Source organism: Jaculus jaculus, chromosome 8, assembly GCF_020740685.1.
Source record: "Jaculus jaculus isolate mJacJac1 chromosome 8, mJacJac1.mat.Y.cur, whole genome shotgun sequence".
Taxonomy (NCBI): Eukaryota; Metazoa; Chordata; class Mammalia; order Rodentia; family Dipodidae; genus Jaculus; species Jaculus jaculus.
The window spans coordinates 75,384,761-75,408,032 of NC_059109.1; the positions used below are offsets into that span (position 1 = coordinate 75,384,761).

Genomic DNA, 23,272 nt, shown 5'->3' on the forward strand with positions numbered 1-23,272 from the left:
AGGTCAGCCTGGGCTAAAGTGAGACCCTACCTTGAATAAAAAAGAAGCAGTAGTATGGTCATTGTAGAATAATGCCTTTAAACCCAGTCTGCAGAAGCCAGGGAGGAAATAGTAGGAATCTTCCTCTTCTTAGGGCCATGCCAACTGTGCTCACTATAGTGTGTTAAAATGGTGCCCATCTTGGAGGCAATGTCTCCTCACTCCCATCTGCCTAGTGAAGCCCAAGTTGCCATTGTTTTATTCCAAGGGAAGTTGGAAAATCCTAATGTTAAAGTGAAGTTATAGGGAATGTCAAAAGTCATTCAAAGTGTCTTTTAATACTGCCTTGAGATCACAGGGAAGCACCATCAAACCACCTGAGAGCCTGATCTGACGCATTGCTTATGACACTAATCAATACAGGGTGATGCATAAGAATGACTAGCCTCCTGGCTCTGTCACGAAGCCTCACAGGGGCCTCTGCATTCCTCCTCTCCCTGGACCCTGCTCACTGAAAGCCGGAAGTTTGTGCAACCCATTGTTCAGGAGCTTGACCCCAAAAGTCTTGTCTGCAAACATTTGGGTAAGATGTCCTCATGGGCTTGCCATTGAGGGAATGGACAGACTTCTAAAGGACACAGGGTGCCCTGCCCACAGGCCATGGTGGATTGCCCAGCAGTTACATCAGGGCTTCTGCTCAGGATTGTGCAATATTCTAATAATTTTGACTCTCTGGAGAGCACTTGTATGCTAAGCAGGTCCAAAGCATTGTTGCCCTTGATTCTAAAAGTGAGAGTAACAAGTCCTTCCAATGAATAAACAAAGAGAACATTGCCGTGCAGAGATATGTATAAGTGTCCCTTTTTCTTGGGTGGAAAAGCAGCAGGCATATCCTAACAGCTGTTCAACTTCAAAGAACCTGTTAGGTGCCTGACACTGGGCTACCAGCCTGAACCAAGGGATGGCCACAAGCAGAGGGTCAGACCCAGTCACATGGGGCAGGAAGGCAAGAGTGTGTCTGGACTTGAGGGTTCAAAGTATATGCTCATTGCGTTTTCTCACTTTACAGAGTGGAGGTTTGAGCTCAGCTTGAGCAGGTCCAGTACCCACAGAACAAGGCAAGAACCCTGGGACTCTGTACCCATTGTTCTAGTTTGCTTAGGACCTCTGTCTCTCAGCTCTCAGTATCACTAGGATGTGATACTGCTCTGAAGAGTGGAGTAAGGTGCCAGACCCAACATGCCACAAGGCACAGAGACAGGACTTAGCCCAGGTGAGCTGTTCTGCCTCCTTCAAATACACCAGAGATAGATCAGAGATAGATTCCTCAAAATGCTTCAAAGACGTCATTTCCTACCAGAGGTCTGGAAAGAAAGCCCCTCTACCTCGGCCTGGCCTGTGCTGGCTTCCATCCAAGTCCTTCCTGCACATTACCTGAAGCCCCCAAGGCCCTCCTTATCTTTCACTTCCTCTTGGACCTTCCTCAGCTTCCCTGGCTTCTGGCCCATACCTCAAGCCTCCAGCCTGTCAGATGAACTCCAAGCCTCAGGCTCTCAAAGCTCCTCATCTCACTCTTGAACTTGCCTTGCCACGTCCCACTAGTTCCAAGCACCCCACCTTGACGAGGCCACATGACACCCTAATCTGTCCTCCCACCCCACTGCCTGCTCCCTGAGTCTGCAGCCTCTTCCCCAGAGCTTCCCCACTGTGTGGTGAGCAGCTTCAAGGCTACATCACTACAAGCGGGGGGCAGTAGACCATGCTCTGCCTTCCGCATGTGTCTTCCTCCTCGTCCCAACCAATGGTGGCGCCTACAAGGTCACTTCCACCATGCAGAGGGCCAGACTTACTCAGCCGCGTGGCTGCAGCAGTCACTCATCATGGCATCAACTGGTGACAGATACCTTCTTGTCCTCACCAGTGCTCTCCTTAGCCCTGATAAGAAGGAGCCTCGAGCCACACATACTTACCCGGGGGGCTGAAGGTAGCCTCCCATGTCATGGAGTTGTCACGTGTGTACAGCTCCACAGAGCCCTTGCCACCACTAGAGCAGACTTTGAAACCATCTGAGATGACTTGTCCCCCGTGCGCAGGAGCTGGTCTGGACTGCTCTTCTTGTGTCTTCCAGAAAAATGAAAGGGTGACCCCTGAGGAGAAAGAATGGCCAAATGGTAGCAGCAGATGCAGCAATGTCAGCAGAGAGACTGTCACTTTCTAACAGTACAACCCAAGTCACTTCCTTTTATTTATGTATGTTTTGCACACGTAGTTGGTGTGATGTGCATGCATTATGTGTGCACGTTCATATGTGTGTGTGTGTGTGTGCGCGCGCGTGCGCGCGTGCACACACAGGCCAGAGGTTGAGGTCAGGTGTCTTCACCAGTCACTTTCTACTTTATTTGTTGATACAGGATCTCTCACTGAACCTGGAGCTCACTGATTCAATTAGACCCGCTAGCTAGAGTCCTAGGGATTCTCCTGTCTCCACTGACTCAGTACTGGGGCCACCGTCACACAGCACCGTGCCCAGCTTGTACATGGATTCTGGGAATCTGAACTCAGGTCTTCATGCTTTCATAGAAAGCACTTTACCCACTGACACATCTATCCAGCCCCATCACCTCCTTTTAAATAATGTGACACCTCACTCCATCTGCAGGACACAGATGAAGAAACTGGGGCTCCAAGGCTATTGATCAATGACTGATTTAGGTCAGACGGAAGCCACTGGCCCAGATATTGCAAATGCCTACACCTTCACGACAGCCCCCAGCCCACCTACTCTCCCAGATGCTGCCAAAATCGCTCCTGTACACAATTCTCAAAGAAAGGAGCTGTCTCAAGCATGCTGTTTATACACAATTTTTATAAGTTTTACTCCTCATGAACTTACTTTCACATCTGTAAATGCTCTTTAATGCTGTCATTTTCATGCATACCCAGCATTACATCCTAAATAAGACCTGCTGTTTTTCCATACAGTCTCTGGTTGCCAAGACATATGGTTTTCTTCAAATGTTTGAAGGAATATTCCAAATAGAACTTGAAGCTAATTTTTTTGACATATCTCAAATTGTATATCTTTAGGATACATTTCTAGATAGTATACTTATAAGGAAGCTCACTTTTAAGTCTGTAATGTCTTGGTTGTTCATGAATGAAGGCATGAAGCAGGTAAACACACTGGAAACTACTGTTTTTCAGACACTTGGCTACACATCCTTAGCAAGTCTGAACCTCGGACCCTGTGCTAGGGTAAGGTTGGCATTCCCCGTGGACTATATGGTCCCTGCTACCAATATCAGTGGGTCATGGTGGACATGTCCTTTCATTCACAGACATACAGGGACTATGATGATGTGGGTCAAACCCTCACTCAGGGCCACCATAGTCCAGGTGAGGCTGGCAACTTGGTTTGATTCATGTGTCCCCTATAAACCTGTGTGTTCTGAATGCTAGGTCCTCAGCTGGTGGCAATTTGGAAATTAAAGCCTCCTGGAGGCAGTATATTGTTGGGGGTGGGCTTAAAGGTGTTATAGCCAGATTCCTCTTGCCAATGTTTGGCACACACTCCTGTTGTTGTCCACCTGATGTTGACGAGGAGGTGATGTCCATTCTCTGCTCATGCCATCATTTTTTCCTGTCATCATAGAGCTTCTCCTTTAGTCTGTAAGCCTGAACAAACCCTTTTTCCCACAAGCTGCTCTTGGTCAGGTGTTTTCTGCCAGCAAAGCAAAGCTGACTGCAATGAGATCGCATTGGGTTATAGACCTCCTTGTAGTTACATGGTGCACCTCTGACTTCCTCTCTACTGCGTCCTTCTCTAGTAACCTTTGTCCACCTCCCATTTCTCATGAGTAAGTAAATCAGATGTGTGTGGGCATAGGGGTGTGTGTGTGTTTGTGTGTGTGCGCGCTCATTAAACTACCTACCTTGTGAACTGTGTAGAAAAAAATGGAATTAACCAACTGCCTGGCTTTTCCCACCCTGGCCAAGATGAGCAAGAGTGGTGAGCTGAGCTAACCCCTGCCCAGATCAGATCAGGCCCCATGGGACAAGGGAGGAAGGATGAGGTGCAGAGACATTCACCCTGGCCTTGTTTTTGTAAATGGCACCAAATTCTCTTTAGCTCATAATCAAATTAAGTCATAGATACTGTCTTAGAAGGCCACTGAGTCCAAAGAAGACATCTGTTCCTGGTGTGTGAATTAGTGTCTCTTTGTTGTTGTGTCTTATGAACTGACATGTGCATTCGAAGTCTTGTGACAACTATACTGTGTGACCCTGTGGGGTCAGCACCCATGTGACGAACAGCATCCTGGGAAAGCATTCGAGCCCAGGCTTGGAATTTCTCCATTTTTGTACTTCTACACAAGAACCTCAAGATTTTGAATGCTCCTAGCATCAATGTTTGGGACATACGCATATTGACAAATCACACTGTACCCCATAAAAATACACCATTACTCTGGGTCAATTAAAAATGAAAACTAGGACTGGGGAGAAGGATCAGAACTTTAAAGTACTTACTTGCAAAATCTGCCAGCCTAGGTTTGATTCCCCAGCCAACTGTATTCACACCCATTCTCTCTCTATCTCCTTGAAAATAAATAAAAACTAGCCCTGCCTGTTGGTACAGAATTATCCCAGCTGTACCAGAGTCTGAAGCAGGAGGATCACAAGTTCAAGGCCCACCTTGGGCAACTTAGTGAGACTTTTTCGCAAAACAAAAAGAGGGCTGGGGATATAGTTCATTTGTAGAATGTGGGTTCAATTCCCAGTATGAAAACGTAAACCATCCGGGCATCTGGGCTCCCTTCCTGGGCAGCCCCGCCCAAGCGGCTGCCCATGACATGCGGGGTGCAGGGAATGGAAAGCCGGAAGGGGCAAATGGAGTTCCATTAGTCATGGGGCTGTTTGAGAAAACCCAGGAGAAGCCACCCAAAGAGCTGGTCAACGAATGGTCATTGAAGATAAGAAAGGAAATGAGAGTTGTTGACAGGCAAATAAGAGATATCCAAAGAGAAGAAGAGAAAGTGAAGCAATCTGTGAAAGATGTAGCCAAGAAGGGCCAGAAAGATGTCTGTGTGTTTCTGGCCAAAGAGATGGTGAGGTCGATGAAGGCTGTGAGCAAGCTCTACGCTTCCAGAGCACATATATATGAACTCCGTGCTCATGGGCATGAAGAACCAGCTTGTGGTCCTGCAAGTGGCTGGTTCCCTGCAGAAGAGCAGAGAAATGATGAAGGCCATGCAGAGTCTTGTGAAGATCCCAAAAATACAAGCCACGATGTGGGACCAGTCCAAAGAGATGATGAAGGCCAGGATCATAGAGGAGATGTTAGAAGACACATTTGAAAGCATGGAAGATCAGGAAGAAATGGAAGAAGCAGCAGAAATGGAAATCGACAAAATCTTGTTTGAAGTTATAGCAGGGGCCCTGGGCAAAGCACCCAGTAAAGTGACTGATGCCCTTCCTGAGCCTCTAGGAGGCTCAGACAATGAGGAGGAGGATGACCTGGAGGCCACACAGTCCCGGCTGGCCATACTTCGCAGCTAGGGCCACCCAGCTCGGGTCCTCCTGCTGGGTGTATGCGTATGCCTCTGAGGAGTGGCCACACATGTATCTTTTGCACTACACCTCCATTTGTGAGGCACTGCCTTTGCAGAAGTTTCTATGCTAATCAATATCTCTTCACTCTCTACTGAGATTTGGGGATCTCCAAGGGATTGGTCTTAGGAAGGTGGTGTATTAAAGGCATCACTTTCTGAAAATATACAGCAGAAATATCTTGCTGTGGGGAGGGCAAAGAATCCATTTTCTCATGAAGCAATTTTGAGATTTGTTGATTGAATGTTGAGGACTCTGTACATTCTTGTGTGTAAAATACTATAGAAGTGGACTTGAATAAATTTCTGCTTTAATTCTTAAAAAAAAAAAAAAGCAAACCACATTTTTAAAGACGAACTTATAAATACTAGGAGAGATCCACACCTCTCTGGAAGCCTCAGGGTAGACTTAGTATCTAAGAGATACCAAGGAAGCCAAGCTCTTGCGAGTACTGTGTGGTGTACGGCCAGGATGACAGGCTGATGGTGGGGGCTTAGAGGCTAGAGGGCAGGGGTACGGTTCAGGTCATCTTCCTCCCTGCACTGCGCTCTCACACACGCTGACCTCGGAGGGTTTTCACACCTCGCCCTCATGCTCCAGTGCTGCAGAGGCAAGTAAACCCCAGCCTCCCACCCACCTCTGTGCACAGAAACAACCAATTTCACAGGGAAATGAACATGGTGCATTGTGAAATTTTTGTTATGAAACATATTCCCAGCAGGATTCATGGAAGTAATTTTCCCCCCAAATGTTGCTGCATTAAAAAATTCCTTTCACTCAACTCAAAATGACACAATCTTGGCCAAATGTATCTTCCCAGGAAGAAAAATAAAAATAAAAATAAAAAATTCAATATGGTGTTAGGTGATAATCAAAATGAGACATTTAGTGTGGCTTGGATCTGGGCATGGAGATGGCAGGCCATGGGCCCTGTAACTGAACTTCTCATCTTACCTCACTCAATCTATAAAGCAATTGCTCCCATCTGAGGAAGGGTGCATTTAAGTTTAGTCTGTGTCCAAAGTCTAAAAGATTCACTGTACCCATGAGACAGACATGGAGAGAAATATGAAGTCACAATCTCCATCATCAACACAGAGCAGGAAGTCTGAAGGGAGAACAAATTAACACAACATTGAAAAACTGGTTTTATATTTTGTTCTTGTCATGCTCTTCTGTCCACAGCTTCTTGCAGAGAATTCTCTGGAAGAGAGAAACCTCAGCCAGGTGGCCAAACCAGTTGAGTCTGCTCAGTAAATATGCACTGATAAAGCTGAGACAGAGTCTCCACAGAGCCAGGGACAAGGAGATATGACAAAGGCTTCCACCAAACACCAAGTCCTAGAGGAACTGTACATGAACCACAGATCCTGGGACAGGGGAGCTCATTCCATAGAGGCAGCAGTTAAGCAGAGATCCAAGTTTACAGGGCCTCAGGGAGGCCCTTCCTGCTCTGTTTCCCCACCTGAGTGTTCCCTGAAGGAAGTCTGGCCTGAAGGTACACAAGTAGCCCTCTGAGAATGACGGTCAAAAATAGCTGTGTCCAGGCTAAGGGTATAGCTCAGTCTATAGAATGTTTACCTAGAGTGTACAAAACCCTGGGTTTGACCAGTACCACATGAGCCAGAAGTGGTGGTACATGCTTGTAATCCCAGCACTTGAAAGGTGGGGACAGGCAGGAAGATCAGAAGTTCAAAAGTCATCCTCAGGTACATAGTAAGTTTGATGTCACCTTGGGCTACATGAGACCCTGTCAAAGGTAGGAAGGGAAAAAGGAGGAAGAAAAGAGAGAAGGAAGAAGTAAGGAGGGAAGTAGGGAAGACAAGAAGGAAAGAGAATGGGAGGAATGAAGGAAGGAGAGAAAGAAGGAGCCTAGTATATCTAGAGGGCTGTATGATTTGAATTTAAGATCAACTCAAACTATAGGTTTGCACACCGTGCCAAGGCTTTTATCTCAAAACTGTTCCACATGCTTCTGGGCTCCTCAAAGTCCTAACGTGATTTCCCACATCTCTCACTGGTTAATTTTCATCAGGATGAGTGTATTTTCTCCTAGAAGCATGTGCTATTGACCCCCTGAGGCCCAAGAAGCCACAGCCTCATGCAGGCCTACAAATTAATATTTTTCATTCTAACAGAAAATCAATTGACAAGGGGGAGCTGGCCTAGATGGCAGAAGATGGCATCCCAGAAGGTCTCAAATGCAGCCCAGATGTGCTGGTCTGAGGCCCAGACACCAGGCTCAGGCAGCTTTGCAAGGGTAGTGAGGGGAAGAATGGACTTCACCTGTTCTCTGGAACACCTGTGCTTTGTCTGCAGCATGAATTTAGCCTTAGGAACAGCGACACAGGCCCAGCTACCACCCAGCAACCCTCAAGAGCATGGACTCAAATCTGCAAACCCTGGTTTAAGGGTTAACAGACGCGCCCTGCTCACCGTGACCAGAGCCAGGAATAACACAGCAGGAGCCACACCATCAATTTCCTTCCCACAAGTGCCTGGGCCCTGCCCTGGCTATGTGACATTGCAGTGGCTGTTTTAATGTGTGGTTGCTCCCTTTCCTTTGTCTTTGGCCCTATAAGGTGCTGCCATCACTTACAGTCTCAAGAAAATGTTAATTCTTGTTGCTGCATGCCCTTCCACCCCTCCTCACATCAGCTCATGTTCACACACACTGTGATGAGCAAGAGGTCTGCTCACATGCATGTCACTGACCAAGCCCCAAGACAACCAAGCATAGGCAATGCTGGGCAATGCTGGACTCCACTCGACTCGGGCAGTAAACTCACCCTGTAGTAGGAACATGCCTAGCAGCCTGCTGGCAGTCTGGGATCCTCACTGCTTCAAGCTGCCATAGACAGTGGAAATAAGTCAGCCCCCCTAACAATCCCTTGGTAATGCCTTGTCTCCATTCAAACACGTTCCAGGATGTATGTGGGATTGGGAGACAGAGAGTCAACCTGGCCTGGAGTGGTTTGTGCCCACTGAGTAAATTTTTAGAGAGAAACCCTATTTACATATATGTGATTAAAATCAGATGCATCATGGGAAGGGACATGCACAAGAGGAAAAGGTTATATAACCCACACCTATCAATCAAAACAGAGAACCACCCAGGCTATGTCCCCTGGTAACCAGTTCCTCATTTTCCTAGATCCCACAAGCAGGTAACCAAATAATGGCTGGTGTCACTCTTGGCACTCTAGCTCAAGGAGCTTTACTGTCTCTCATGCTGTATGTCCCCTCCCCCTTGCCCACCTTTATGTGCCTTTGCTCTCTAATGAAACTCCATGCTGCTTTGATATCTATGTGCTTTTCTCCTGTTCTTTGAACAAGACACCAAGAGCCTGTAAACACCCAGACAGCAATCACCAGTGACAATACCACCCAACAATGACATGACTCCCAGCCTGACTTACCCTCAGGGCCACACTGGGCTGGATCGCTGATGCAGGAGGTCTTGTAGCTGCCATAGTACAGGAATGTCACACCCTTCTCCTCCTTGAGGTAAATGCCCTTGTTAACTTTTCCTTCTACAATGTCTAGTAAAGGAAAAGGGCAGTGGCAAATGTCAGTCACCGCATGGGACAAGAAGACACCTGTTAGACTTACAAGCGACTCACAAGAGTCCCCTACCCATTATTATCTGCCTTCCTAACTGCACATTTATTATTTCACATTTCCACCAATATTCAATTACTAATAATGGAAATGTGAATAATTTGTAGGTTTGGGAATAAAAACTGTTGGGAATAAATTATACTTCCAATTAACATCAAGTTAGTATAGCATATGCTTTTTTATGTGTGTGGTGTGTACATGTATATATGTGTGCTTTTATGTGTGCGGGTGTACACGTGTATGCAGATACATGTACAAGTGTGTGTGTGTGCCAAAGGACGACCTTGGGCATTGTTCAATCCACCTGTTTTTCAGACAGGGTTCCCATAGGCCTAAAGGTCGTCAGCTAGCCTAGACTGGCTGAACCATGAGCCCCAGGGGTCCCCTTAGCTCCAACTTCCCACACTGGGATCGCAGGTGTGCACTACCATGCCCAGCATTTATATGAGTTCTGGCATTGAATTCAAGTCCTTCTGCTTGTGAAGTAAGCACTTTACTAACTGAGCCATCTCCATAGCCAGCATAGGCATTTTAATGTAATGGTATCATTACTATCATATTTGCCAACAGTTGAGCTACCAAGCAATATGATGGCAGTCCCTTACCCCCAAATGCCACCTACACCCTATGCTTTAAAGTTCCTCCCACTCTACCTCACTGTTTTTCAAACAGAGCATTTTATTTTTTATTTTATTTTTTCAAGGTAGAGTCTCACTCTAGCCCAGGCTGACCTGGAATTCACTATGAAGTCTCAGGATGGCCTAAAACTCACGGTGATCCTCCTACTTCTGCCTCCCGAGTGCTGGGATTAAAGGCCTGCGCCACCATGCCCGGCAAACAGAGCACTTTATGACAAGTTGAGTGTAAGCCATACTGAGTTCTGGTCTTCCTTAAGGGCTCACTGAAACATCCAGATCCTTCACATGTGAAGCCAAGGTTTTAGGAGCCATGTGCAGGTCACAGTCACACTGGGACAGAGGGCCTACCAGCAGCAAGACCAGATGGCATAAATTCCAGTCAGGAGCACAGCTCATCCAGCCATCTTGGTTTGTGCAGTGCTGCGGCCAAGGCATCCAATGGAAACAGCAAGGTGAGTGGTTTATGGAGTAGATAAGTGAAAGCTACAGAACCCATGGGTGATGGGTTTAGTTTATGCAGTGCACTGCAGTGAGCACACTCAAATACTGTCACTGCCTGTGTAGGGCTGGAGAGGGGATTGCATATGCCCTCAGAGCTGTGGACCCAGTGCGCTTCCAGGTGCCCCCATCATGTGAACACCACCTAGGGGCCTCAGTGTCTAGACTTGCTGTCTCTAATTAACCCATTCATTGCCATAGATCTATGTCTTACTCCACTAAAAGGATAGCAAGTACACAAACCCCCAAACCAGACTGGGTGCTTAGCCAAATCAACTGAGGAAGCCACACAGATGAGGAAGAAACCAGGCGATGTGCTGAAGGAAGGTAGAGAGGGCCCTGTCTGAGGGATGGGCTTTCTACACCCATCACATACATGCCCAGTGCTGCCAGCCCTCGTGCTTGGAGCTGCTCAAGGAAGACGTGGACCATATGGTCTCTGGGTATTAAAGAAAATAGTAATTCCATCATGACTTGTGGAGGTGTGTCTGGGAAGATAGCTTCTAGGGTATTTTGGAATCCAGCCACAGAAATGTTCATTGGAGTGTTTGTGAGATCAAATTTTTAAAATCAACTTGGATAGTCCATGAAAAGAGAAAATTTCCTTTCCTCCCCCAAAGAATTCAATCATTTTAAAATACAATTTCTGCTGAGCATGGGGGGCACACAATTGTAACCCAGGCTGGTCTTAATAATATCCTGACTCAAAAAAAATCAGTTTCTATATTTAAAAAAGATAACCAGGATTAATGTTGCTGAGATCAGGCAGCTGGTTCTGAGGGGCCTGCCTTGTCTGTGTGTGCCATGGAGAGTGCTTTCTTAGTGGAACCCTACATGGCTCATCACAGTACACTGGCTCTCTCTGATCACTCACTCATTTGCTGCCCAAGAGAGCCCTGCAGAAGTGGACTGAATGGGCCCTGGACCTCACTGCAGTGCAGACCCCGCAGGGCCAGGCAAGAGTGCTCACCTACGGTTGCAGAGAAGTTGGAGTAGGCAGAGTCATTGGTACAGACAAAGGTAGCATTGTGGGAGGGAGGCACAGTGAGGTTGTGGGTTCGCAATGCTGGGTGAGGCAACAAAAGAAAAAGACAACACATGAGTAAGGTGAAAACACACGAGACCAGCACATCTCTCAGTCAAGCACACTTGGGAGGAGCTCTTTTCATCCCCACTCCACTCTTCCTTCCAGCCTTCCTCTTTGCAACCTCCTTTGCCCTAAGGCTTATTCAGGAGACATGATGCTGGCTTCAGTGGCCCCTTAAGGCCCAGTCACTGCCCACCTTAGCTACAATCTGGCAGGCAAAATCTCCAATTTGCAGCTCCAACTCCCACACGGATGCTTAGTTGAGAGATATGGAGTTGAACTTTGCCATTTATGAAATAGCCATAACAAAAGGATTAATGGTTACACGGTCATGAAAACCAGTGAAACAGAAACACTATGAAAACAACTGCATGAGATGATGACAGATGGACAAGACAACACAGATAAAGGGCTAAACATCCAGGTGGTGACATCTAGAGCCATTCAGCCACCCAGCCATGGGGGCATTGGTGGATCCTAGCATTTTCCTCTATCACTGAGGAACTCTCGTCATGAGATACGTCTGAGCAGCACTGAGCCTAGACCCAGTCCAATGGGAAATGCAGTGCCACCTTCCACATCGAGGGCTGCAGGACAAACACTGATGTATTGAGTTTCAACAGAGGCTATTATAGCCATTCCTTGCAATTTTACCTGAGTGTTGTGCCTGTGCAATTGTCTCCGAACAGTTAGACCTGAGTGGTTGTATCTGCATGGTTGTCCCTGCACAATTATGCCTGAGGGATTTGCCTAGACTTTTGTTTCTCAGCGGTTTTACTTGAGTGGTTTCACCTGAGAATTTGTTACTCAGCAGTTGTTACTGAATGGTTGAGAAGCATTTTTCAAAACCCCACAAGCTGCTGACTTAAGTGACAGCAATGAGCTCCAGTACAGAGTGAGAAGTGTACAGATAATTATTCAGTCTGTGTTTGAAATAACCCCTAGGGTTTCAGCTGTGGGGTCCTGTGCAATGCATTTCCATTTAGTGAGGCAATTGCCTCTCAGGGGCTTCAAAATAAAAGACCTCCCAGAAAGAAAATTTGATCATGACAAGGGCAAGTGGTCTGTTCTTTCCTGAGCCATGTTACCATTGCACATGGTGTTTTCACCCCCTATTGCACAGGGTGGAGGAAACCCTTGATATGCAGTGATCACAGGAGACCACCATGAGCCAACCCATGAACCCAGCAAAGGACAGCATAGCTGTATTGCTCCTTCTTGACCACCAGCTATAAGATGAGGGTTCTGGTGTTTTTCAACTCAACTCACAAGTGTGTGTGCATGTGCAGGTGGCAGAAAACAACTTCAGGTATAATTCCTAATGAAGTCAGTCCACCTTTTTCAAGACAGGGTCTCTCACTGGCCTAGAACTCACAAGGTACACTAGACTAGCTGGTCAGTGACCTCCTGGGATCCACCTGTCGTTACCTCCCCACTACTGGGATTTTAAATACATATCATCATGCCCAGATGTTTTTATGTGGGTTCTGGGGATCAAACTCAGGTCCTCATGGCTACGAGGCAAGCACTTTACCAACTGTGCTATTTCCACAAACTTTCCCAACCCTACTAAGAAGTTTTAAGGAAATAATTTGGAACTTTTTATGGAGATTTCTAAGTGTTTGTTCAGTCATAGAAATAAGGAAAATGTCAGGGTGGCAAGCATGACTGTTAGCAGAGTGTAGTTGGTGTTTCAAATGCATTGTATAAGAATTGGGATTTCATATATACACTAACAACTTGAGTACGCACTGGGCTCACAGTGCAGTGGAGACTTATCATATGTATCAGCCATTTGATGTTCTCAAGAGCAATAAGTAAATAAAAAGAAAGTGGAAGACCACCAAAAGGCATCAAAAATTTGTACTTTTTAAAGGGAGGAGAAACTGGAATGGCAAAAGCACTCAGAAACATCCTGAGTTTCTACAAGTGTCTGAGTTCCAAGAGAGAGATGCTGACATTGCCCATGGGGCTGGGCACCAGGGCAACATCTTATGTGACATTTAGTCATTCATTCACTGGCTGGGTATGCAGAGATGTTGTTGGTGAATTGGGGATATTCTTGCTGTGGGAAACAGTGACCCCAAAACAAGTGAATTGGTCACAGTTAGCACAACCCATAGCATCTGCTCAGATTAACCTGCTGGGCAGACCAACTATGTCTAGCCACAAATGTACCCAGACTCTCATGAAGGTGAATCCATGGCAGAAAGTGCTAGAGAAATGCACGCTTTTGTCCTATTTAGACAAACCAAACCCTGTGATCCTAACAATGTACAAATGTTCTCATAACATGCTTTGAGATAATCATCAGGGGAGTCATTGAGAGTTTGTTCTTTGTCCGGCTCCCTGCTCCCCTCCTTCTCTTCAGATACCTGGCTCTTGTGAGGTACCTAGTTCCATGCCCACTGATATTCTCAGCGCCCTTGTCTACCTCCAGTTGTGTCCTGAAGTTCCCGGATCCCGTCCACATTCTCTAATGGCCAGTAATGGGAAGCAGAGGCAAGGACTGCAAACCCTGCAGGAGAAGGAGCAAAAGCTGCAGTCACCACTCAGGAGGAAGGAATGGAAGACAGGAGCTGTGAGCTGAGAGCCCAGTGCACTGGGGAAGGGCAAAAGATCACAACGACTCAGGCCTTGCAGAAAGGCCTGAGTAAAATTTAATACACAAACTTGGTTTAAAAGAAGCATCTTAAATTAGAAATTAATAGCTAGTTCTTAATTGGAAAAAAAAATCAGGTCATATAGGAATGGGTGCTTCTTAACCCATGGAGACAAAGCCCTGTATCCGATGGTATAGTGCTAGGAGCTGCTCATCAATGCTGGGGAAAAGGAGAGATGCCCACCATCCTACTATTACAGTGTGTCTTTACATGTAACATCTCATGTAATTGGGCAACAGAGAGAAACAATGTTAAAAATGACTCTACAAGGGCTGGGGAGATGGCTCAGTGGGTAAAAGAGATTGCTATGTGGTCATGACAACCTGAGTTTGATCCCCAGAACCCACTTAAATGCCAGAAGCAGTATCAAGTGTCTGTAATCCCAGCTCTCTTACAGTGACATGGGAGGCAGAGACAGAAGAATCCCTGGAAGCTTACTGGCCAGCTAGACTGGATAACAGCAGAATAGGAGACTGTGCCTCAAACAGGGGAGAAGGTGAGGACTGACACTCAAGATTGTCCTCTGACCTCCACATCATGAGTACTGTCCACTCACACATACCACATCTAACACCCACACAGAGTGGGGTGGATTATAAAACTAGTAGTATCATGCGAGGCTTCATTGGATACACTTTGCAAATACTTCCTTGAGTCTTCTAACAAGGACATGTAACACTGCATCCTTCCCTGTCTTATAAAGACAGGGAGTGAAACTCCAAAAGCTAGAGTTAAATGTGATGATGATAACCCCATCTTTGTAAATCCAGACTGATCCATTTGTTTTTCCTTTGCCACCTCCACACTAGAAAGGACTCCTTGCAGATGTCTTTTGTGATCCTTGTCGTCTATGTCAACAGACCTCGAAACAGACATACTGTTTTCTATTCTCAATATCTTATGAGTAAATTAATGCACTGATAGTTTTTATAGTTAATTTCTGGTTGTCAATTTGACAGGATTTAGAATCATCTAGGAAATGAGCCTCCAGGCATGCTGGTGAGGGACTATCATGATTTGGTTAAGTGAGGTGAAAAGACCCACTTTAACTGCACCAGCCCATGGGCCGAGCTCATGAAATGTATAACAAGAGAGCTAGAGGAACGCTAGCACCCACCCTCTCTGCTTCCCGGTTCTACACACAGTGTGACCAGCTTCCTCGCACTTCTGCTGCTGTGCCTGTTCCTCAGTGATGGACTGTAACCTTGAACTGTAATTTATAACAAACCCTAATCTTATGTACAAAGCCAGCAGCTTTCCTGTATTTCTATACTAGTGTGCACAAAACCAGAAGAAGCTATCATTTCTAACTGCAGACAATTAAAACATTTAGACCCAGAAAGGATCATGTGAGAGGCTCTGGTAGATGTTAAGGAAGCCTTGAGCAAAGGAAGGACTTGGCTTCATTTTTGGAAAGTAAATTCACAACTATCTTTCAATCTGTAAACACTGGGAATGTGCTGAAAGGGCTGAGATTTTTTTGTGAGGGGATCTGATGGTGGAGCTTATATGAAAAAGATAAACAAATGACCAAGAGAACCTGGAAGGGGACATGTTGGGGAGCAAGGAGCAGGGACAATCATGAAGTCCACAGAAAGGTGAGTGAGGCTTGCCGCCACACACATGGGCTCAGGAAAGACTACAGACATCTGAAGTACATATATAACATTAGCTTATGATAAAGGTAGCATTTTAAATCAGAGGGATTTAATCACCAAAAAGTGTTAGAAACTAACATTTGAGAGAAAATAAGAGCCCTACCTCACTCCCTTATGCCATAACATTCCAGATGGATCAAAATTTAAGTGTAATGAAATTCAACATAAAGGCTAAGCTGGGCATGGTGGTGGTGCATGCTTGTATTCACAATACTTGGGAAATGGAAGCAGGAGGACCATAAGTTCACTGCCTGCCTGGGCTGCATGTGACTGTGATTCAAATTAACTACTTATTTTTATGTATCAATTTACTAATTGCTTCCTGAGGCATATGTAAGTACATTAATATTTTAAAGTTCTGTACAAAAAATAAAGCAAATCAAATTGGGATATGATATTTATGTAATGTATATTATAGAAATGTTATAGTTTATTTTAGGTATATTGAATTTATTATATTAATAACTTTCCTATGTGCTGGGTATGTGGCCCAGAGGTAAAGTGCTTGCCTAGCACGTGTGTAGACTTGGGTTCCATCTCCAGCACAGAAGAAAGAAAGAAAAAAAGAAAAGAAGGAAGGAAGAAAGAAGGCTGGAGATATGGCTCAGCACTTAAGGCACTTGCCTGCAAAGCCTAACAACCTGAGTTCAATTCCCCAGGACCCAAGCAAAGCCAGATATACAAAGTGGCTCATGCATCCAGTTCTTTTGCAGTGGCTAGAGGCCCTAGTGTGCCCATTCTATTTCTGTCTCTCTCTCTGTGTGTATATATATGTGTGTGTGTGTGTGTGTGTGTGTGTGTGTGTGTGTGTTTCTCTCTGCTCACAAATAAATAAGATAAAAATATTTTTAAAGGAAAGAAAGAAAATATGTGAGCCCTAGGTACAAATGTTTGCACTTGTGTGTGAATTGGAATAAAACTTGGTAGCAGAGGCCAGTAAGCTAGAAAAGAGCTATAAGGGAGGGAGAAGAGGGAAGGAATTTAGGTGATGGTATTTTATATATGAAGTAGATAAATAGATTATTCAGGGTAAAAAGGTCTATGTGAGGTCAGGGGAGTAGATTGAGTAAAGGAAGGGAGGGGTAAAGGGTTAATCAAAGTCTAAGAGGAATGAATAATTCATATGGAACCTACTTTTTTGGACAATGGCACACCCAGAAGCCATAGGTTGTTACTAGAAAATTTTCAGTGCCAGGGATGGGATACCTTCCAGTGAGTTGTTGGCCAGGGAGGTCCCTGATGTCCCTAAAACATTACAGGCCATTGCTGAGGCTCTTGGTTTCCCACCAGGAATAGATGGTACGACCCTATTGCTGAAGACTCCACATACTTGAGCTGCAAGGTCACTGATAAATCCTGCTGGAGCTGAGCTGAAAACCTTCTCCATGTAGACCAGCTGACAGAAAGCTGGAAAAAGTTATGCCACATGCAATTCAATGGGAGAAGAAATCACCAGTGGAGATACTCAGCAGTGGACTGTGTAAGCCTTAAATTTGGCCAGCCAGGTCAAATGAGCCAGTGAGTGAAATAGTGGCATGTCTGTTATGGAGGAAAACAACCACCTTCTAATTTGTCTGGAGGCCCGCTCCATGGGAGGGAATACATACCTGATACTGAAAATCTATATTGGGGAGGTTATGAGCCCTATGGGTGTAATGCCTGCTGGTATCTGGCTAAATGCATATATTATGCTCACCAAACTGCCCAGTAAGCACTTCTCTTAATGCTTATACCCATATATTAATGTTACTCTCACTTTTAGTTAGAAAAGCTTCTCTTCTCAGATTGTGGTAATCTCTGGAATGACTCAAAAAGCACCACATTGCTGACAAGAAGTGACAGAGGAGTACTCAACACTGAAACATCTCTATCACACTTTCCAAGGCTCAGGGTCCATTGCAGAAGAGGTGGCAGAAAGAATGTAAGATCCAAAGGAAAAGTCGGACTCTTTATAGTGCGCTCTTTCAGACACAGAATGGCCTGGACATCCATGACCTCGCAGTGCCTGGCACTACCTATACAAGACCATCATAATAGGAGAAAAAGATGATGACATCAAAAATAAAAGAGAAGCTGGGTGTGGTGGTGCATGCCTTTAATCACAGCACTCGGAAGGCAGCGGTAGGAAGATTGCATGAGTTCGAGGCCAGCCTGAGACTACATAATGAATTCCAGATCAGCCTGAGCTACAGAGAGACCCTACCTCCAAAACCAAAACAAAATTAAATAAATAAATAAATAAAAGAGACTGATTGAGAGGAGGATGTGATGTAATGGAGAGTAGAGTTGCAAAGGGGAAAGTGAGGGAGGAGGGAATTATCATGGTCTTTTGTCTATAATTATGGAAGTTGTCAATAATAAAACAAAAAGGGAGGGAGGGATGAAGAAATGAAGGAAGTGAGATGGGGAGGGAGGGTGGGAGAGAGGGAAAGAGGAAGAAAATTTATGTGGTAATTTGAATGTGAATGTATTTTCCTCATAGTCTTAGGTAGTTAAGCTTCCTTCTTAAGTCTCCAGCAGCCTACTGGAGGGGGCACATCAGTGGGGAAGGATCTGAATTCCAGCTCAAAGGTGTGTGCAGAGTAGTTTGAGCACTGGGTTCATGCTTACTACTCTTTAGTGTTTGTTAGCTGTTTTGTGTTGTTTTGTTTCTCTCTGCTTGGATCTATGGAAGTAAGAAGCTTCTTCCACCATTGATGGAACTTCCTCCTGGAAGTAAGCCTGAAATAAATCCCGTCCTCCCATAAACTGTGTTTGGTTTGATGTTCACCCCAACAATATGGAACTGACTACAATAATCGATTATTATGGGGAAAAAAAAGAAATCAACAGAATTTGGGCATAATCAAATAGCTAAAAGGAAAAGAAATGCAAATTGTTTTTTGAATTAAAAAATTATTTATTTATTATTTGTGTGAGAGAGAGAGAGGCAGATAGAGATAGAGAGAGAGAGAATGGGCATGCCAGGTCTTCTAGCCAGTGCAAACAAACTCCAGATGCATGTGCCACCTTGTGCATCTGGCTTACATGGGGTCCTGAGGAACTGAACCAGGGTCCTTTGGCTTTACAGGCAAACACCTTAACTGTTAAGCCATCTCTCCAGCCCCCAAATTGTTTTTTTAAATATGCTCACCTTCTCAACTTTTCTTATGCATTTCAAATGTGTAAAAGCTATAGTGAAACAGTGTGCCAGGGTTCACCTGTAAGAACCAGCATGCAAGAGGCTAGGTGTGCTAAATGGCAAGTCTCACCCCATGTTCAATGGGTTCAGTGTGGCATTGTTGGAAAATAATTTCTTCAATGGTTAAAGGTACATTCTCCTTGATGAAGTATTCCACTCCTAGGAATACCTTAAAGTCACATTCACACATATAATAAAGAAAGAACTGTATACAGGAGTGTTTGCTATGGAATGTTTCCATGGGATAAAGAGCCTGAGAACAGCCTAGATACTCATCCACAGAAGGCTGGATAAATACAGAAAGTACACACACTGAACCAGTATGCAGCTGAATACAGAGGCTGATATGCAGGGACTGATACAGAGCAATCTTTAAAAGGGCTGAGAAAGGCTGGTAAAATATCTTAGCACTTAAGGCAGTCGCTTACAAAGCCAAAAGACCCAGGTTTGATTCCCCAGGACCAATGTAAGCCACATGCACAAAGAGGCACACACATCTGGAGTTTGTTTGCAGTGGCTGGAAGCTCTCACATGCCTATTCTTTCTATCTGCCTCTCTCTGTCTCCCTCTATCTATCTATCTATCTATCTATCTATCTATCTATCTATCTATCTATCTATCTCCCAAATAAATACATAGAAGTATATTTAAAATAACATTCTAAAGGAGCTGAGGATATGACTCAAAGATAGAGTACTTGACTCCATCCCCAGCACACACACACATAACTAGCTACTGAAATGTTTTGTGGTTTTATTTGTTTTTTTTTTTTTTGATATAATGCCTTGCTATGTAGCCCAAGCTAGCCTTGAACTTGTGATTCTCCAGCCTCTACCTCCTAAGTGCTGGAATTTTAGGTATGTACCTCTATGACTGCCCTTCAACATTCCTTAGTTGATATTACTAGATTAAAAACACTACCAGATTGCAGTTACATAGCAGTAAGGAACTCTGGTGAATACAGAAGGTTAACGTCAAATAGCGTCCTTATGCTGTAGGCCTCAAAAAGCTAAAAGGGAGCAAGGCTTGTGTGTTACCTGAGGCAACAGGGCCACAGGTTTGAGACCAGCTTAGGCTGTATAGAAGGGTCTGTCTCAGAAAAACCAAGCAAACAAAAAAGCTAGAAGACAGGATTTTGAATATTTTCACAATGAAGAGTAGTATCTGTGGTGATGGGGGTTTTACACTTGATTACAAAAAGATGCCATGGGAATGTCATGACATTGCAATTTCTGTGTTTTTGTATATTAGTTAAAAATAAATTGAGCCAGATGGTGGGACAGGTCTGTCATCCCAGGACCAGGGAAGGTGGAGAAGGTTTGTGAGTTTGAGGCTAGCCTGGCTCAAAAATAAAACAAATAGGGGCTGGGGATATGACTTAAGGTTTCAAAGCGCTTGCTTGCAAAGTATACCAGACAGGGTTCAATTCCCTGTCACCCACATAAAGCTAGACACAGAATGTGGCACAGGTGTTTTGTGTTCATTTGCAGCAGCAGGAGACCCTGGTATACCCATAGTCTAACACACACATGCAGACAAATAAGCAAATATTTTTCTATACAATAGGATGGGTGGGGAGGGAGGAGAGGGAAATGGAGGGGTGGGAAACACAAATATAGACCCAAACAGCAATGGTACCATAAAATTCTACTCCCTGAAAAGCAGACCAAATGGCTGAACCTTCACCAAACCCTTAGAAGGAACACCTGAGCCACAAGATACTGGAGAGGGTATGATGAAGGCCAACCTTAATCTTCTACAGCTTCCCTCCCTCCCTCTCCCCTCCTCCCTTCCCCCCCCCCCTTCTCTCTAATTCTTGTATTTTTCTTCCTTTTCTTAGTGGGCTGACCTGTAACTCCCAGTACCAGCATGTGGCTATCATCCACAATGAGCTTTTGATCAGAGAGACCTACAAGGTTTCCTAAATGAAAGACAGATTTCTGTCTGAGTACTTGATGACCCCCCCCAAAGGTTAATGGTAAGACCCTACTGCTGAAGACACTGTATGTGGTCAACACTTAAAATGGAATGGCATGGCTGGAAGCTGGAAGAGAGTCAGTCCCCAGACAGTCAGCGCGTCTAGTGCCAGAAGGTGCTACACGGGCAACTGGGGGGAAATGACCAATATCTGTTCAAGCATCTAACCTACTTAGCAGCAAAGAACCTGTTGTGATGCCCACACAAGTGCAATAGAGGCACACAGCCATGGTGGGGAACCAACTGCTCTTAATTCAGCTAACTGATCCCCTCAATGGTATGAGACCCATAGCTGGAGCTCGGAAACAATTCAGAACCATATCCAAACATAAGCCCACTCTCCATTATCAAGCTACCATCAATCGTGGGCTACAAGAGGGCCTACACCTATTAAATTCTCTATAAAAAAGTACTCATTTGTCCTGGTGCTAACTTACTCTCTGTTGGAGAATCTGCTTCTCATTTTCAGATAGATGTAGGTCCTAAGGAGAGAGCCACCCCATCATACCTCAAAAGGGTACCGGCTGAAACTAAGAAAAATTGGTGAAACAAGCAAGGGTGCTGTTTTCCTGGTGAACTGGATACCAGCACAAGGGTGAAGGAGATTAACACAGAGAAAAATCAACGCCTACCAAACCAGACAGCCAGAGGCCCCCAACACATCATCATTAAAGCAGACCAAAAATGAACCCAACATGGCTCAGGGAAATTTTGCGGAAGAGGGGTTGGAAAGAATGTCAGAGCCACATGTTGGGTCATGATATGCAGAGACATTTATCCTACCCATAACTGAGGGTAACTCCACAATGCATGACCCATATACCTCAACAAGAAGGGGCCAAGGGGGGGGGGGGGATAAGTCACGGATGAGCCTAATAATGGTACCAAACTGATTGTATTTGCTGAATACCAAGCTAATTAATAAAAAAATAAAGACTCTAAACATCAAAACAAGAAAAATAAAAAGTAAAATAAGTACATAAAATAAACAATTATTCGTGTGACTCTCAGATGCTCAGGACAGGGAAGGGGAGAAAAATAAAGAGGGGCTTGGATGGATACCTAAGGAACTTATATGGTCTCCTGGTCTCTGAACATCTGTACCTGCCTTTCTTTAGAAAGCATGTAAGTTCCACTTTCAGGATCACAGGGCCTCTGGGTCTTGTCTGTGCTCATTTCCAGATGACAGCTGAAGCATTTCACTTTGACAGGAGCCAAACATCCACCCATGCTCTTATTACTGATTCCATTTCTCAGTGTGTTCCTTCCATGTTCTGGATACAACTTCCAATGCAATCCAAGAACAGAGGAAGTCCTCCACTGGCTGCTAAGAATGAGGCTGAGTAACTTAACTCTCAGACACTAGCTAGAAAACAGTGCTCGGCAGTCTGCGGCCATGACCCACACTGAGACTTGAAAAAGCAAAACTCCAAAGCCTTCATTTTCATCTTCTACATGGTTTTTCCTCTGAAATCTAGGATATTCATCTTTAAAACCCCATTAATTTGTCATTCAACTCATGTGGGAAAAAAATTAGAAGAGGAATACTGTAGCCCAAAGGGCAGCTGCTGTGTTATAAGGATCTGCTCCTGTACAACATACCCCAGTGGACTCACATCCCTCTTGTCTTCTCTGATGACAAAGCCTATGCTCAATGGAAAGAAGGGCTCAAGTTCAGCACAAGACTACCTGCTGCCATATTGCTCCCTGGATAGGGCAAGGTGCCCACATTGTCTCTGATGTGCTATGACTCCAACAAGCATGTCCACAAACCGGAAGTGACCAGGAGGCTGCAAGCAGAAGCACCCACAGAGCAAACCAAGTCCTAAGAATTGAATTCCACTTGGCTCACAAGCTGAATGACTAGGCACAGACTGCCAGGACAGGGGCTGGACCTAACCAGCCTCCAGGCAGGAGAGTGTGGCCAGGTAGTGGTATGCATCTGTTTACAGAGTACAGCTGTCCCCAAGCCAAGTAAGTGGCTTACCTACAATGCCAGGTCTCCTACTTTTTTCTTAGTTTCATTTTTGTTTTTACTAAGACAGATTATCACTATGTAGGACAGGCTGGCCTTGAGCCCATGGTCTTCCTTCCTCAGCCTTCCAAGTACTGGGATGTGCCACTGTGCCCACCTCAGATGTTATAAATTTGAAACTTCCCAAACTACTAGTATTACCATTTTTAATTAAAATTGTGTGGTGGTAAATAGATGGACCTACCCACAGGTCCCAAAACATCCCATGGATGAAACAACTCACAATTTTCAGTTTAATATAAACAAAGAAGCCTCGTTCTACTGCAGAAGAGTCTGTAACAACTCTGCCATCACAAAGGTACTAAAAGACCTTCTGGTTAGTCAC

General features: G+C 44.9%; 1 protein-coding gene and 1 pseudogene across 1 annotated transcript in view; one reads left to right on the forward strand and one right to left on the reverse strand.

Annotated features, from left to right (window-relative positions):
• The window catches only part of Adgrd1 (adhesion G protein-coupled receptor D1), a 125,836-nt gene extending 103,225 nt beyond the window's left edge, over positions 1–22,611 (reverse strand). The window contains exons 1-5 of the mRNA XM_045157019.1: positions 22,602–22,611; positions 13,868–13,951; positions 11,317–11,412; positions 9,009–9,131; positions 1,950–2,126 (exon numbers count right to left, since the gene is read on the reverse strand). Of these exons, the coding sequence (XP_045012954.1) occupies positions 1,950–2,126; positions 9,009–9,131; positions 11,317–11,412; positions 13,868–13,951; positions 22,602–22,611 (490 nt within the window). The remainder of the gene's footprint in view (positions 1–1,949; positions 2,127–9,008; positions 9,132–11,316; positions 11,413–13,867; positions 13,952–22,601) is intronic.
• On the forward strand, positions 4,887–5,538 carry LOC101601957 (annotated as a pseudogene).
• Positions 22,612–23,272: the final 661 nt, after the last annotated feature.